General features: G+C 43.2%; 1 protein-coding gene across 1 annotated transcript; it reads left to right on the top strand.

Annotated features, from left to right (window-relative positions):
• Window positions 1–214: 214 nt before the first annotated feature.
• Window positions 215–11519, top strand: LOC138510839 (uncharacterized). The gene is made up of 6 exons (XM_069626518.1): window positions 215–400; window positions 2151–2278; window positions 5768–5901; window positions 6352–6538; window positions 9490–9620; window positions 10495–11519. The coding sequence occupies exons 1-6, from the start codon at window positions 215–217 to the stop codon at window positions 10614–10616; spliced, it is 888 nt and encodes a 295-aa protein (XP_069482619.1). The 3' UTR covers window positions 10617–11519.
• Window positions 11520–16866: the final 5347 nt, after the last annotated feature.

Here is a 16866-nt window from a genome sequence, read left to right as displayed (position 1 = left end):
AGGCGGTAGTGGGTGTGCCGGGTATATTGGAGCAGCATGTATAGACGAACGCTCATTTATAGAGTGTGTTTAGACTCTAGTACCACTATGGTGCTATTTCTGGACTCAGTAATTTAAGCACACTATAATCGGATATATGGCTAGGGGTAACAATGCATATCAAGGCGCAAACGACGAACAATATGTTCTATATTCAGGCTTCACTGAAAGATACATGTCGGCATATAGCTGTTACAATAGTTTGCATCAGCTTCTAACGAGGAATGGCTCCCTCTCTCGACTAGTTCTCCACAGGTTTCCCGGGGCTGAAGACGGAGCTACGGGATCAGGCAGCCATATTGCCTGCGCCCCCTGGTGGCCTCTCCGTCCGTGGGGTTTGAGCAAATTAAGCCACAGTAAGGTAAGGAGGCAGTACATGCACACATTTTTGGGCGTATTTGCTTCTTAGGCCTTCTATCCGCATGCTGGGGATAAACGTGCCTCTCAGGACACATTCATTTGATTTACGAGGCGAGCTGCCTTTGTTCAAAAGCAGCCTGTCGTCAATCGGCAGCAAAGTCTGTGTCCCCTATATGCCAAAGCTGTTTCTGCTGTGTCTGCCAAAGCAGCCCTTTTTTTAAGTAGATGCCCACTCTTTTCACCCCAATTCACTTTTGTTAAGATCTCCCTCTGCTCCCCATTCAATGGTAGAAGCTATGTCCACTTCGGGGAAAGCTAGGCGCCGCCATTCTAACCTCTCTCCCCTTTACCGGCCGGAAAAAGAACTCCTTTCTCCTTCCCCTTGCGACACAGGCATGCTGCCTACAACACGTCTCCTAGCCATAACCTGCATGGAATTTGGATGTCAGACAAAGCAGATATGGGATGCCGGTGTGTACAAATAGAGATCCATAGGAGAGGCACACCAAATTCAAATAAAACTCGTGTTCTTAATTCCCAACAGACTTCGTGCACTGTGGAGACTTTCTTCTCGCCCCCTACTGTAGTTACAACGGATTCCACTTTGCAACAAATGGATAGACAACTGCATGCAGGCCATATAAAGTAAACGCAGGCCTTTCTTTGCTGTGCAATTAAGACGAGACCTTTTGACATTTTGAAGCATCAGGTCGAGCAGGCATCGGAAGTACATTTAAAGCTCTTTGGTAATTAAATAAGGGCAATGGACAAAGCAATGTATTGCATAGTACAGCAGTCTCTGCGAGATATCCTTTGTCACTGCTTGCCTTTTATTGGTGAAATTATTCACCTGCTTTTATATTATTATTAGAAATCATAATGCCGTATTTTATGCACACATAAACACATTGTAAGTGGATATTTTGGGAAGGTCTATTTTATGCATTTCAGGTCAATAGTTTTCCCAAGCTTTGTGTACAATAAACAAATGATGTGCACTCTCATAGGAATAGTCACAGACATATAGGCCAATAACACAATGTCACACAAATTCTCATAAGGAGATAAAAAAGCCCTGTAGAGAATGTTTTTTGGTTTTTGTTTGTTGGTGTGTGTGTGGTTGAATATCCTAAAATATTCACATTCAAGCTGTCTATTTTCTAAGATTCAGAGAAATGTTAAGGTTGCTTCCATTTAAATAGTTATACTTCAAGATCAAATATTGATGTATTTTATTTATTTATTTTTTTCCATTTTTGAAACACCCAGACCCAAGGGTATCACAGCGTTAGTACAGTACAGCGGGAGAAGCAAGGTGCATAGTAGTCGCCTGGGCAAGAGGCCACGGGCAGCAAAATACATATTAGACAACTAGGCCAGAAGCCAGGGTGGCAGTGCATTCTGAGGATTGTAGTGTTTAATGGGGCTTAAATGCAGATGCCACTGGTTTGTAAAAGTAAAGTCCGACCTGCTTAACTCGTGACTATGCGCCTTGGGCTCATTTGGGGCTCCGAACTGGGGAAGTACATGTTGGCCCCATGTCAGAGGTGAATACTAGCTTCTTGTAAGCATGGTGTTCAACACATTTTAATATTCAGATACAGTGAAACCCTTTGCGTCAAACTGAAAGCCATCATAGGTTTAAGCTAAGCTTTAAAGTGTTTTTTTGTTGCTGACTTGAATTGCCCAGTGAGAAGTGCCTTTTCTTGCTATTAGAATGTGTAATATTAATGTTTGTGCTATTATTTCAGAGTACTGGGACAGAATGGCTTCACATCAGAAGGTGGCCATCCAACGCTGCCTGGAACTGCCACTTCAGTGAAAAAAGAGAGGGGGGTGGAACAACTGCTTTTGTCCTGGTCCGGCAACAGCATCAAAAGTAAGCACCCCTTGAGTAAAAAAAAAAAAAGTTGGCTGACACCCTTATTAAAATAAATGTTTTCTTTTCTCAGTCAGTATGCAAGTGAAATCTTAGTCTTCTTCCTGCCTCATCTCTTCCCCTTCTCCACGGTGTTCCTGTGAGGACATCTTGGGGTCTATACCCATCTATAATTTAAAATAGACTAAATGCCTAAGCCTATAGTGCTATAATGTTATGTATTGTGCTGACAAAGCTGTTTCGCCAAAGCACAATACAATGTGAATAGGTGACCAATTATGCAGAAAAATTGAAAAGTAGTAAGAAACCAGGATAAACAGACAACGAAAAAGAGAGAATAGGCTTGTCGATGTGGCTTTATTAAATATTGAAATCTGAACAATTTCCATAATCATGATATAGATTTTCAGTTTAGAGAAACCTTATAATTTCTCATTTCTTATATGCACAGAGGAAATGTCTTCTTGTTATAAACGTCTTGGTGAACCCTGTGAAACCAAGGAAGATTGTGATGACGCCAAAAAAGACAAACAATCAACTTGCATGCTAGCTGCTGTACCTTGAATGTAGCAAAAAATTGTTGATGGCAGAAAAGGGAAGATTAACATTGGGTTGTCATCGACAAGAAGCTATAAATGGTACTTTAATATCATTCATAACATGCATGTTAAGTATATTTATTTGGAGATTGTACTGTGCAAATTGTCTACTGTGCTTGCTTTCATTCATGCATCCCTGTTGCAGGCATATCTTCAGCAAAGTTATAATGGCTTGTTGAGCACCTCCTTTCTACAAATGAAACTCAATAGTGGATATCCATGAAAGTGGTAACTGAGATTTAATGCCTGGCCAGTTCATCTGCAGGTCTGGTACAAAGTTGGCCACATGTCAAGCCTGCGTGGATCTACTTTTCAGGCTTCGGAGGTTGGCAAAATCCATACCTTTGGGAGGGTTCATAACTCTGTATTAAAGAAATTAGAGTAGCGCAGGGAAAGCAGCGCACTCGCATGGCATCCGATACTCTGGGCACTCGTTACTTGAAAAAGTTGAAAGGCCCTGACACCGTCCTCCCTGCTCATCATGCTTGCTTTATCATAGTTTCCTAGTAAAAATGCCATGCATTAGTAAGAAATAGCTGCACCAACATGCCAGTCTAGCCATGCAATAACATTTATCTTGCGTGCTTTATCATCGATTCTCAGGAAAACATTTGAAAAGTATGCATTATAATTGACCATTTTGATGAGTATATCTAAATCCTTCCAAAAATGTAAAAGTAATATGAGATAAAAAAATATCCTCTAATGTTTGAAAATGCACTTTTAAGATTTAAAAAAAAATGATACTTTGTGATAATTGTTGTGCAGCCATATACTCGGAATAACACAAAAGGTATTTTTGCAACTTATTATATTTGGCTGAAGGTGATAAATGTTTACATTTTTAATGACATATGTGTTATATGTACTTTATTGCATTGTAAATGTATTTTAGTATTTTATTGCTTGGCGTGTTAAAGATTTACTTAACCACGACACTATGAATAAATAAAAATAAATAAATAATTGTTGATTGACACGCTGAATATTGGAGCTGATGGGTCACAATTTGATTGGGCTATATTTGAGCTATTTTCCAGGGTCCGTTGGGCTACACAAAGACTTCCGTTTCTGGAAGCAAAGTGCAGCAATGGCAGATAAAGAATATTTTACCGTGATCCGTCCGTGGGCTTTGAGCAAATTAAGCCACAGGAAGGTAAGGAGGCATTACATGCACACATTCTTGGGCTTATTTACTTCTAAGGTGTTCGGTCCGCATGCTGGGGATCTACGTGTCTCTCAGGACACATTAATTTGATTCACGACGAGGCAAGCTTTTTTTGTTCAAAAGCAGCCTGTCCTCAATCGGCAGCAAAGTCTTTGTCCCCTATATGCCAAAGCTGCTGCAGGTGTGTCTGCCAAAGCAGACCTTTTTTTAATTAGATCCCCTCTCTTTTCACCCCAATTCACTTTTGTTAAGATCGCCATCCGCTCCCCCTTCGATGGCAGTCGCTATGTCCACTTTAGGGAAAGCTAGGCGCCGCCATTGCTGCCTCTCACCCCTTTACTGCCCCGAAAAAGAGCTCCTTTCTCCTTCCCCTTAAGACATAGGCATCCTGCCTATAACACTTCTCCAAGCCCTAACCTGCGTGGAATTTGGATTTCAGGCAACTGAGATATGGGACGCTGGTGGTACAAATAGAGATCCATACCAAATTCAAATAAAACTCATGTTCTTAATTCCCAACGGAGTTCGTGCACCGTGGAGTCTTTCTTCTCGCCCCTCTACTGTAGTTACAACGGATTCCACGTTGCAACACACAAATTGACAACAGCATGCAGGTCACATAAACTAAATGCAGGCCTTTCTTTGCTGCGCAATTAAGCTGAGACATTTCGACATTTCGAAGCGTCAGGTCCAGCAGGCTTCGGAAGTACATTAAAGCCTTTTTGGTAATTAAATAAGGGCAATGGACAAAGCAATGTATTGCATGGTACAGCACCCTCTGGGAGATGTCCTTTGTCACCGCTTGCCTTTTATTGGTGAAATTATTCACCTGCTTTTATATTATTATTAGAAATCATAATGCTGTATTTTATGCACACATAAACACATTGTAAGTGGATATTTTGGGAAGGTCTATTTTATGCATTTCAGATCAATAATTTTCCAAAGCTTTGTGTACGATAAACAAATGATGTGCACTCTCATAGGAGTGACTGACACATAGGCAAATAACACAATGTCACACAAGTTCTTATAATGAGATAAAAATGGCCCTGTAGAGAATGTTTTTTTGTTTTTTGGTGTGTGTGTGTGGTTGAATATTCTAAAATATTCACATTCAAGCTGTCTATTTTCTAAGATTCAGAGAAATGTTAATGTTGCTTCCATTTAAATAGTTATACTTCAAGACCAAACATTGATGTATTTTATTTATTAATGTTTTTACATTTTTGAAACGCCCAGACCCAAGGGTATCACAGTGTTAGTACAGTACAGCAGGAGAAGCAGGGTGCATAGTAGTCGTGGGCAAGAGGCCACGGGCAGGAGAATACATATTAGACAACTAGGCCGGAAGCCAGGGTGGCAGTGCATTCTGAGGATTGTAGTGTTTAATGGGGCTTAAATGCAGATGCCACTGGTTTGTAAAAGTAAAGTCCGACCTGCTTAACTCGTGACTACGCGCCTTGGGCTCATTTGGGGCTCCGAACTGGGGAAGTACATGTTGGCCCCATGTCAGAGGTGAATACTAGCTTCTTGTAAGCATGGTGTTCAACACATTTTAATATTCAGATACAATGAAACGCTTTGCGTCAAACTAAAAGCTATCATAGGTTTAAGCTAGGCTTTAAAGTGTTTTTTTTTTGCTGACTTGAATTGCCCAGTGAGAAGTGCCTTTTGTTGCTATTAGAATGTGTAATATTAATGTTTGTGCTACTATTTCAGAGTACTGGGACAGAATGGGTTCACATCAGAAGGTGGCCATCCAACGCTGCCTGGAACTGCCACTTCAGTGATAAAAGAGGTGGGGGGGGGGGTGGAACAACTGCTTTTGTCCTGGTCCGGCAACAGCATCAGAAGTAAGCACCCCTTGAGTAAAAAAAAAAAACAAGTTGGCTGCCACCCTTATTAAAATAAATGTTTTCTTTTCTCAGTCAGTATGCAAGTGAAATCTTAGTCTTCTTCCTGCCTCATCCCCCCCTTTCCCACGGCGTTCCTGTGAGGACATCTTGGGGTCTATACCCATCTATAATTTAAAATAGACTATATGCCTAAGCCTATAGTGCTATAATGTTATGTATTGTGCTTACAAAGCTGTTTCACCAAAGCACGATACAATGTGAATAAGTGAACAATTATGCAGAAAAATAGAAAAGTAGTAAGAAACCAGGATAAACAGATAACCAAAAAGAGAGAATAGGCTTGTAGATGTGGCTTTATTAAATATTGAAATCTGAACAATTTCCATATCTTGATATCGATTTTCAGTTTTGAGAAACCTAATCATTTTTCATTTCTTATATGCACAGAGGAAAATTCCTCTTGTTATAGACTTCTTGGTGAACCCTGTGAAACCAAGAAAGATTGCGATGACGGCAAAAAAGAAAAACAATCAACTTGGCATGCTAGCTGCTGTACCATGAATGCAGCAAAAAATAGTTCATGGCAGAAAAGGGAAGATAACATTGGGTTGTCATCGTCAAGAAGCTATAAAAGGTACTTTAATGTCATTCAGAACATGCATGATAAGTATATTTATTTGGAGATTTTACAGTGCAAATTGTCTACTGTGCTTGCTTTCATTCACGCATCCCTGTTCCAGGTATATCTTCAGCAAAGTTATAATGGCTTGTTGAGCACCCCCTTTCTACAAATTAAACTCTGTGGTGGATAGCCGTTAAACTAGTAACTGAGATTTAACGCCTGGCCAGTTCATCTGCAGGTCTGGTGCAAATTTGGCCACATGTCAAGCCTGCGTGGATCTACTTTTCAGGCTTCGGAGGTTGGCAAATTCCATACCATTGAGAGGATTCATAACTGTGTATTAAAGAATTTAGAGTAGGGCAGGGAAAGCAGCGCACTCACATGGCATCCCATACTCTGGACACTCGTTACCTGAAAAAGTTTAAAGGCCGTGACACCGTCCCTGCTCATCATGCTTGCTTTATCATCGATGCCTAGTAAAAATGCCATGCATCAGTAAGAAATAGCTGCACCAAAATGTCAGTGGCCGCACCAACATGCCAGTCTAGCCATGCAATAACATTTATCTTGCGTGCTTTATCATCGATTCTCAGGAAACCATTTGAAAAGTATGCATTATAATTGACCATTCTGATGAGTATATCTAAATCCTTCCAAAAATGTAAAAGTAATACGAGCTTAATAAATACCCTCTAATGTTTGAAAATGCACTTTTAAGATAAAAAAAAACAGGATACTTTGTGATAATTGTTGTGCAGCTATGTACTCAGGGAATAAGACAAAATGTATTTTTGCAACTTATTATATTTGACTGAAGGTGATAACACTTATAGAATTGACTAATGGATTAACATATTTAGTATTTGTAATGTTAGGAGTGAAGCCTTTTTAATGTTAACATTTTTAATAACATATGGGTTATATGTTCTTTATTGCATTGTAAATGTATTTTAGTATTTTATTGCTTGGCGTGTTACAGATTTACGTAACCACGACACTATGAATAAATAAAAATAAATAAATAATTGTTGATTGACACACTGAATATTTGAGCTGATTGGTCACAATTTGATTGGGCTATATTTGTGCTATTTTCTGGGATCCGTGGGGCTACACAAAGGCTTCCGTTTTTGCAAGCCAAGTGCAGCAATGGCGGATAAAGAGGATTTTACTGTGATCCGTCCGTGGGCTTTGAGCAAATTCAGCACAGTATTGTAAGGAGGCAGTACATGCACACGTTTATGGGCTTATTTACTTCTAAGGCCTTCGGTCTGCATGCTGGGGATCTACTTGTCTCTCAGGACACATTAATTTGATTTATGAGGCGAGCTGCCTTTGTTCAAAAGGAGCCTGTCCTCAATAGGCGGCAAAGTCTTTGTCCCCTATATGCCAAAGCTGCTGCAGGTGTTTCTGCCAAAGCAGCCCTTTTTTAAGTAGATCCCCACTCTTTTCACCCCAATTCACTTTTGTTAAGATCACCCTGCGCTCCCCATTCAATGGAAGTCGCTATGTCCACTTCGGGGAAAGCTAGGTGCCGCCATTGCTGACTCTCCCCCCTTTACCGCCCCAAAAAATAACTCCTTTCTCCTTCCCCTTGCAACACAGACTCGCTGCCTATAACACGTCTCCAAGCCCTAACCTGCGTGCAATATGGATGTCAGGCAAAGGAGATATGGGATGCCGGTGTGTACAAATAGAGATCCATAGGAGAGGCATACCAAATTCAAATAAAACTTGTGTTCTTAATTCCCAACGGAGTTCGTGCACCATGGAGTCTTTCTTCTCGCCCCCCCTACTGTAGTTATAACGGATTCCACTTTGCAACACACAAATAGACAACAGCATGCAGGCATATAAAGTAAACGCAGGCCTTTCTTTGCTGCACAATTAATCCGAGACATTTTGACATTTCGAAGCATCAGATCCAGGAGGATTCGGAAGTACATTAAAGGCTCCTTGGTAATTAAATAAGGGCAATGGACAAAGCAATGTATTGCATAGTACAGCAGCCTCTGGGAGATGTCCTTTGTCACCGCTTGCCTTTTATTGGTGAAATTATTTACCTGCTTTTTTAATTATTATTAGAAATCATAATGCTGTATTTTATGCACACATGAACACATTGTAAGTGGATATTTTGGGAACGTCTGTTTTATGCATTTCAGGTCAATCATTTTCCCAAGCTTTGTGTACGATAAACAAATGATGTGCACTCTCATAGGAGGAGTCACCGACACATAGGCCAATAACACAATGTCACACAAGTTCTCATAATGAGATAAAAATGGCCCTGTAGAGAATGTTTGTCGTTTTTTGTTTGTTGGTGTGTGTGTGTGTGGTTGAATATCCTAAAATATTAACATTCAAGCTGTCTATTTTCTAAGATTCAGAGAAATGCTCATGTTGCTTCCATTTAAATAGTTATACTTCAAGACCAAACATTGATGTATTTTATTCATTTATTTACATTTCTGAAATGCCCAGACCCATGGGTATCATAGCGTTAGTACAGTACAGCGGGAGAAGCAGGGTGCATAGTAGTCGTGGGCAAGAGGCCACGGGCAGCAGAATACATATTAGACAACTAGGCCAGAAGCCAGGGTGGCAGTGCATTCTGAGGATTGTAGTTTTTAATGGGGCTTAAATGCAGATGCCACGGGCTTGTAAAAGTAAAGTCTGAACTGCTTAACTTGTGACTATGCACCTTGGGCTCATTTGGGGCTCCAAACTGGGGAAGTACATGTTGGCCCCATGTCAGAGGTGAATACTAGCTTCTTTTAAGCATGGTGTTCAACACATTTTAATATTCAGATACAATGAAACCCTTTGTGTCAAGCTAAAAGCCATCATAGGTTTAAGCTAAGCTTTGAAGTGTTTTTTTTTGCTGACTTGAATTGCCCAGTGAGAAGTGCCTTTTGTTGCTATTAGAATGTGTAATATTAATGTTTGTGCTACTATTTCAGAGTACTGGGACAGAATGGGTTCACATCAGAAGGTGGCCATCCAACGCTGCCTGGAATTGACTCTTCAGTGAAAAAAGAGGGGGGTGGGGTGGAACCACTGCTTTTGTCCTGGTCCGGCAACCGCATCAGAAGTAAGCACCCCTTGTGTAAAAAAAAAAGTTGGCTGACACCCTTATTAAAATAAATGTTTTCTTTTCTCAGTCAGTATGCAAGTGAAATCTTAGTCTTCTTCCTGCCTCATCCCTGCCCCTTTCCCACGGTGTTCCTGTAAGGACATCTTGGGGTCTATACCCATCTATAAATTAAAATCGACTATATGCCTAAGCCTATAGTGTTATAATGTTATGTACTGTACTTACCTCGCCAAAGCACGATACAATGTGAATAAGTGACCAATTATGCAAAAAATAGAAAAGTAGTAAGAAAGAAACCAGGATAAATAGACAACCAAAAAGAGAGAATAGGCTTGTAGATGTGGCTTTAATAAATATTGAAATCTGAACAATTTCTATATCTTGATATAGATTTTCAGTTTTGAGAAACCTAATAATTTTTCATTTCTTATATGCACAGAGGAAAATTCCTCTTGTTATAGACTTCTTGGTGAACCCTGTGAAACCAAGAAAGATTGCGATGAAGGCAAAAAAGACAAACGATCAACTTGCATGCTAGCTGCTCTACCTTGAATGCAGCACAAAATAGTTGATGGCAGAAAAGGGAAGATAACATTGGGTTGTCATTGTCAAGAAGCTATAAAAGGTACTTTAATGTCATTCAGAACATGCATGATAAGTATATTTATTTGGAGATTGTACAATGCAAATTGTCTGCGGTGCTTGCTTTCATTCCCGCATCCCTGTTCCAGGGATCTCTTCAGCAAAGTTATAATGGCATGTGAGCACCACCTTTCATGATCTACCTGTTGCTTAGATGTGTTTTGCTACCTCTTTTCAAACTACCTTTATAGACTTCTTCCTTTTTTGTTTCATAATTGATCAATTAAAGCAATGGAAATGGGCTTTGGAGAACTCTCTGCTGTTGAGTACCGAAAAGCACTGCCAAACAAAATTGGAATCTACCGACTGAAGTGGAAGGCACCCGATTTCTCTTTTTCTACACAAGTCTAATCACAATTTAAGGAATGCAAAATGCATCTTATTTTTCAAAACATTTAGTTATTGTATTATAAAATGCTACCTGGTTCAGGGGAAATCCCTTGCTCCCTGCGTTGGGGCTGGGTCCCCTCCTCTCACTTGCTCCCTCACATGGATTTGTGTCCTCCACTCTCTGACTCTCTTGCTCCATGGGCCGGTATCCCTCCCCTTTGTGCCCTGGGTTGGGTCTGTGCCTTTCCTCTCGCCTTTTCACTAGGCTTATCCTGGGACAACGCTCCCCCTCTTGCTTAATGAGATGGGTGTTCGCTACCCTCTCGCTTCATGGGCGGGTTCTGGGTCCCAATCTGACTCCCTTGCTCCCTGGGCTGGTTCTGGGTCCCTATCTGACTCCCCTGATCTGTGGGCTTGTTCTGGGCCCCCACCTGACTCCCTTGCTCCCTGGATCTCCATTTGACTCAGTGGCTTATTCTGGGTCCCAACCGAACTTCCTTACTATCTGGGTCTGGGTACCGATCTGGCTCCCTCGGCTGGTGCCGCATCCTCCTCAACCCTTGCTCCATGTGCTGGGTCCCCACAAGACTCTCTTGCTCCCTGGACTTGCCCTGGTTCTCCATCTGACTCATTGGCTGGATCTGGTTCCCCACCAAACTTCCTTGCTATCTGTGCTGAGTGGGTACCTCCTCACAATTTCTCCCTGGGCTGGTACCCTACCGGACTCCCTTGTTTCCTGGATTTAGTCTTGGTCCTCATTTGACTCACTGGCTGGTATTGGTTTTTGTTTTTTTTAATCCATGCATGTCCACAAATTGTAAACCACCCAGTTCTGGGATTGCTACAGTCATTCTTGTGTGCTATGTACACAGTTCCTGGTTGAACTTTATTGTGCCTCTTTTAATAAATACAATTGAATAAAAAGTAGGTGTTGTGTGTGTTTTTTTTAATTTGTTTTATTGTTATTATTTCAAATGGATAATATCCCATTAACCTTGCTGGTCTCTTTCATGTCATTGTACCCAAATGCCTAAGACCCAATGAGTGTAATCCCTTTTGGAGGGTTTCTTTTCAGGGTTATAGTTAACATTGTTTTGGGGTTTTTAGTGGGTTGTTTGGTGATTGCATTGTTTTGGGATTTTTAGTGGACTGCTTGTGGATTTGATCGCTTCTAATTTCTAATTAACATTTCGGGTGTATTAAGCCAAAAGGAAGCCAAAAGCAATCCATTGCTTTTGGATTTTTAGTGGATTGTTTGGCGAGTGCATTGTTTTGGGATTTTTAGTGGATTGCTTGGGGATTGGATTACTTTTGGATTTTTACTGGATTGTGTGGAAATTGGATTGTTTAGGGATTGATGTGATATGATGATATGATAAGGCATTTATAACGTGCCTATACACAAGTGTTTCAAGGCGCGATGTGACAAGGGAGGGGAAACAGGGAAGACAAAGACAATGATTCTACTAGGCCAGGTGTCATTCAGATCGCGCAAGTGCATGGGAAGCGGGAAGGGGAAAGTGTGGGGTCGAAGGGGGAGGGGACAGTGCAGTACAAGGGATGATAGAATAAATAATAATAAGTAAAAGTACGGCCAGCTGGAGGCAAGTGCAAGGGTAAGTGCATCGGGTGTCAAGTGCTGGTAGTGGGACTGAAGGGATACAGAAGACAGTCCCCAGGTGTGGGGATTGCCCGGAAGGCAGTGCAGGTGTGTGATTGGCTGGGGAGGGCACCTGGGACTGAGATCAGAGGGTGGCCAGGTAACCAGTGCAGTTTCAGTTGCAGCCATGAATTCAGCAGGGGAGAGGAGGAGAAAAAGTAGAATTAAAGAGAAAGGTTTTCAGGTGCTTCCAGAACAGGAGATGATTCTCCTCAAGTTTCAGGGAGGCAGGGTGGCTGTTCCAGAGGGAGTCCCCAGCTTGCATTCCACTGAGGATTGCTAATTAACATATTTCGGGTGTATTAAGCCAAAGGAAGCCAAATGCAATCCACTGAGTACAGTTGGATTTTCTGCATTCAAAAAGGATTTAAAGAGGATTTAAATGTTTGGGAAAATCCAGTAGCAATGCACTTCAATCCAGATTTCTTTGGTAGGGGTGACAGATTTGGAGAACAATTCTGCCCATCTGCCATTTTGCTCAGTGCATGAAAAAAGTATTTATGACCATTTTGGGCTGAAAAATTGTGACTGCAAATTATCCACGGGTGGCTACACATTACATCCAATTAGGAGGCACAAAACATGTCTCCCTCCTCATTAGGAACATGTTTGGGAACACGATGCAAAAAGAGGAGCCAAAAAACTGTGCCACCCGAAGCGGCAAAATCGAAAGGAATTCCAGAACACCAGCAGAATGGAATTATTGTCAGAATGTGCTGTTTTTAATCTGCTGGCAGATACTTCGACTACTCCTCCTCTCCAAGACTTCTAGCAATGATTAAGATACATAGGCCAAAGTCGGAAGCGATTAACTTAAGAACCTCTAAAGCTACTGCAATCAGCGATGGCGAGGCATTTGAGCTTTTAGGTTAAGATCAACAGATGCAGCCATAAGGAACTATTCCAGTCCTGGGATTTGTTTTTACTTTGGTCAATTTTATTTAATTCAGATGACTTAAGACTTCGACTCCCAGAATGCAATTGATAGAGAAATGAATGCCCAGACTGGCGCATCATGCCTCGATGGCATGCAGGCATCTGGGAAACCTGTTTTACGAATAAACTACAACATGCTCAATCTATCTTTAGTGTGATTACAGAGACCTACACCACAAGTGACAACTCCATGATCTGCGCTACTCTCAGGGGTTGAACGATCGGAGGACACACAATTGAAAAGAAAGGCTTACGAGCAGGCACTTCATCTTCAAAGTCGCCTTTTTTTCAGGATGCGTTCGGATTCGACACATTCTCCAGTGATTTATCACCCCTTTCACTTGAGAGGTATGAGGCAGGGGCTTTCTGTCAGGCTCAATTAGTCACCACTCTGCACACCTGCTCTGAGGTCACTCCACCCATCAATTCCTGTGGGGAAACAACGAGGCGGCAGATGCTGAACGCGCCGATGACAAAACGGTTAAACCGTCCCTCACTGACGGCTAGGCGCATCTCTATGACATCCAATTTCAGTTTTTAGCTAGCTGTTGTGAGGCTCTGGCGGGAGAAGGTTTCGAAAGAACAGCCTCCACCAACAGTTCTGTCCCTTAGTCACTCCATAGCCCAGGAATGCTATATATTTTTTTTAACATACAGTGAGAAAAGCAATATCACTATATTTCACTGTAAAACATGGTTTCGTAGTTCATATTTTATTTAAGATACAAAGCATCCGGCCATCTCACATAAGCATGGGTTGGAGGATAGGTTATAGGTGCTCTCCTTACTACTGTTGAAGGCCTGCATATGTCAGAAAATAAACAAGCACTGGCAAAGCCAATATTTTTGGCGTTTGCAGTTTATTGCATTTTACATTTAGCATGGGGAGAAGGAATGAGGTATGACAGCAGAGGGGGGAAGAAGCTATTACATTGGAGGGAATGAAGGGTAGCGCCTGGGGGTGAGGGAAGCACTGTGAGGGGAGGAATAAGAAATACATGGCAGCACGAGGAAGAATAAAAACATTGAATAGATGCAAGGGGATCTATGTGATCACTGCGCCACCCGCAACTGCGACGCCGAAAATGCCGACCGCAGTTACAGCACGGCGCAGTGATCATATGGATCAATGTGCCCGCTCCCCAACCCCAACACAAACGCACTTACCTTTAGGGCGGCACACTTCTGCGCGTGCCGCCCGCACTCTGCGATCCCTGCGGTGTCAGCTCCTCCCCCTAACGTGGGTTGGAGCTGACGCCGCAGGGTTCTTTTTTTTTTTTTTAACGTGTCCCCTGCTTTCCGAATTGGTAAGCAGGGGACCCCCCCCGCAACCCCCGACCCCCGTTACTGCGCCCAGGAAGACCGGGGGACACCCCCGCCACACCCGCTCTGCTTGGGTGCAGTAAATGTCACCCTCATTTTGTGCGCCTCCAAAGTCGCAGTGACTGCGGGGGCGCACAAATGAGGGCGACATTTTTGTACGATACTGATGCAAGGTAGGCCAGCAACAGTACACAGGAGCAGAGTACAACATTTGAAGGAAGGAGTGACAGTTCAAATTGGGGAAGGAGTGACAGGGCAAAGTGGGGGCAGAGCAACTGCACAATGGGGCAGTCGAGGCGCTGATCGACAGCACACAGGTAGGTGTAATAACAGTGCTAGAGGGGGAAGGAGCGACAGCGCAAAGGGAGAAGTGACAGCGCAAGGGGAGAAATGACAGCACAAGGGGGAGGCACGATAGCACAAGGGGGAGGAGTGACAGTGCAATGGGGACGAAGGGAAGCGCAAGGGGGATGGAGGGGCAATGCAAGGGGGAACGGGAAACAGTGCAAGGGGAGGAGGGACAGCACAAGGGAGGAGTGGAAGCACAAGAGATTTAGGAGGGACAGTGCTAGGGAGAGGAGGGAAAGCGCAAGGGGGGACATTGCAAGCAGGGGAAGAGGGCCAGCTCAAGGAGGTGAGGAGGGACAGTGCAAGCGAGGCAAGAGGGGCTGAGCAAGGTAGGGAGGAGGGACAGCACAAGGGTGGGAGGAGGGACAGCACAAAGGGGAAGGAGCAAAAGTACAAGTTGAACGAGTGACGGAGCACGGCAGAAAGCGTGACAGTGCAATGGGTGGGTAGGAGGGACAGCACAAGGGCGGCAGGAGGGACAGTGAAAGGGGGAAGGCATGAGCGTAATTTTAGGGGGGCACAGGGGTGTTTGTCCCCCCCAACTTTCATGGCACACCATTTTGTTCCCATTCATTTGGCTGGGGCACCTTTTCTTCAGATGTCATGTCCCCCCCAACATTTTCAGCAAAGTTACTGCAGTGGCGAAGGAGGGACAGTCCTAGGGAGAGGAGGGACAACTCCAAGTGGAGGAGCAACAGCAAAAAGGGAGGACCGACAGCACAAAGTGGGAGGCATGACAGCACAAGGGGAGGTGCGACAGTGCAATGGGGGTTGGAGTGGCAGCACAAGGGGGAAGAAGGAACAGCGCAAGGGAGAAAGAGGGACAGCGTAAGGGGGAGGAGGAACAGGGCAAGGAGGGAGGAGGGACAGAACAAGGGGGAGTAGAGACAGTGCAAGATGGAGGAGGGAAAGTGCGCTGGGGAGGATGAGGTCCTTCAACACTCAATTTTATTAGAAAAAATGCCAGTCTAAGCTGCTGGCTGGAAAGGCACCTTTAGCCATTCCACAAGTATGCATGGATGACAAACCTCTACCTATGGCTGTGCAAAGTAAAAACAATCTGAGTGATCAGAACATGTTCTCGAATCCACAATGGCAAAAGGAGGACAGGTGGTTATGAACAATTCCATAGAGTGTACCTGCAAATGACTCGCTCCAAACAAGGAACAAGGAAAGAGCGACGGAAGTTTAAAAGGGCCAAGAAAGCTACAGCAAATACAAATAATACTCTTCTGGAAGATCTGGAAACTGGTGAAGGTAAAGAAGCACAGCCTAACATGATGGATCAAGGAGAGGCTCAATCAAGGAAAGTCCGCAAAAGAGCTAACAGAACACAAAAAATAATAGAAAATCCGGGGAACCTGACGAGTTGGGTAATGCCTCCAGATGAAAACTCAAGTATCGGTATGGAAGGGGAGCTGTCTTCGTCCTCTTTGTCTGGGGATGCCGCGATCACTAAAGCTTCAGCAGGGCCTGTGGTGAAAGGGATAGTACTAGAAGTGCCTCACAACCGACAGCAGGGGCAAATAGAAGAGCTACATGAACCCCTGGAGTGGAAGAGGGGCGACCCCGGCACTATGATAAGTAAGCCATATGAGACGACTCTTAAAATCTCCAGCGTATTTGCGGATGAAGACAGCCCCGTCCGCCTAAATCATGCTTGCTTTCTAAATCTTTTGGGTTACATCCCGGCGCTGAGAGTTTTGGGGGGTCATGACTTTGAGTATGTGGAGCAAATTGATGCGTGTCAGTATCCATTAACGCAAGTCCATTGTTACTCTAGCAAAGTTGTGTAGTTAATACAATCCCACGCCTACGCTCTTCTGAAAATGGATTACAACATAGATCAGTTTGTCCAACTGTCCCATAATCGTAGACACACTGAAAGAATTGAAGGGATGGTACAAATAACGGCAATTGCAACGGGGCGATCAGTGGCCTTTGCTCGCCCTCCATTAAGAGCGGGGGGTGGAAGAAGAAAGTTGGAATGGAAACTACTTTTCC

This window comes from Ambystoma mexicanum, chromosome 6p (genome assembly GCF_040938575.1).
Source record: "Ambystoma mexicanum isolate Mex_15411 chromosome 6p, UKY_AmexF1_1, whole genome shotgun sequence".
In the NCBI taxonomy this organism is placed as follows: domain Eukaryota; kingdom Metazoa; phylum Chordata; class Amphibia; order Caudata; family Ambystomatidae; genus Ambystoma; species Ambystoma mexicanum.
The sequence above is the reverse complement of the archived record's forward strand: the minus strand, read 5'-3'. Positions and strand labels throughout refer to the sequence as shown.

Excerpts from the sequence above, each read along its gene's own strand:
- LOC138510839 (XM_069626518.1), top strand. The coding sequence starts at position 215 with ATGTCGGCATATAGCTGTTACAATAGTTTGCATCAGCTTCTAACGAGG. Across the intron at positions 5,902-6,351 it reads GTCCGGCAACAGCATCAGAA|AGGAAAATTCCTCTTGTTAT; the intron begins GTAAGCACCCCT and ends TTATATGCACAG. Across the intron at positions 9,621-10,494 it reads GTCCGGCAACCGCATCAGAA|CAATGGAAATGGGCTTTGGA; the intron begins GTAAGCACCCCT and ends GATCAATTAAAG.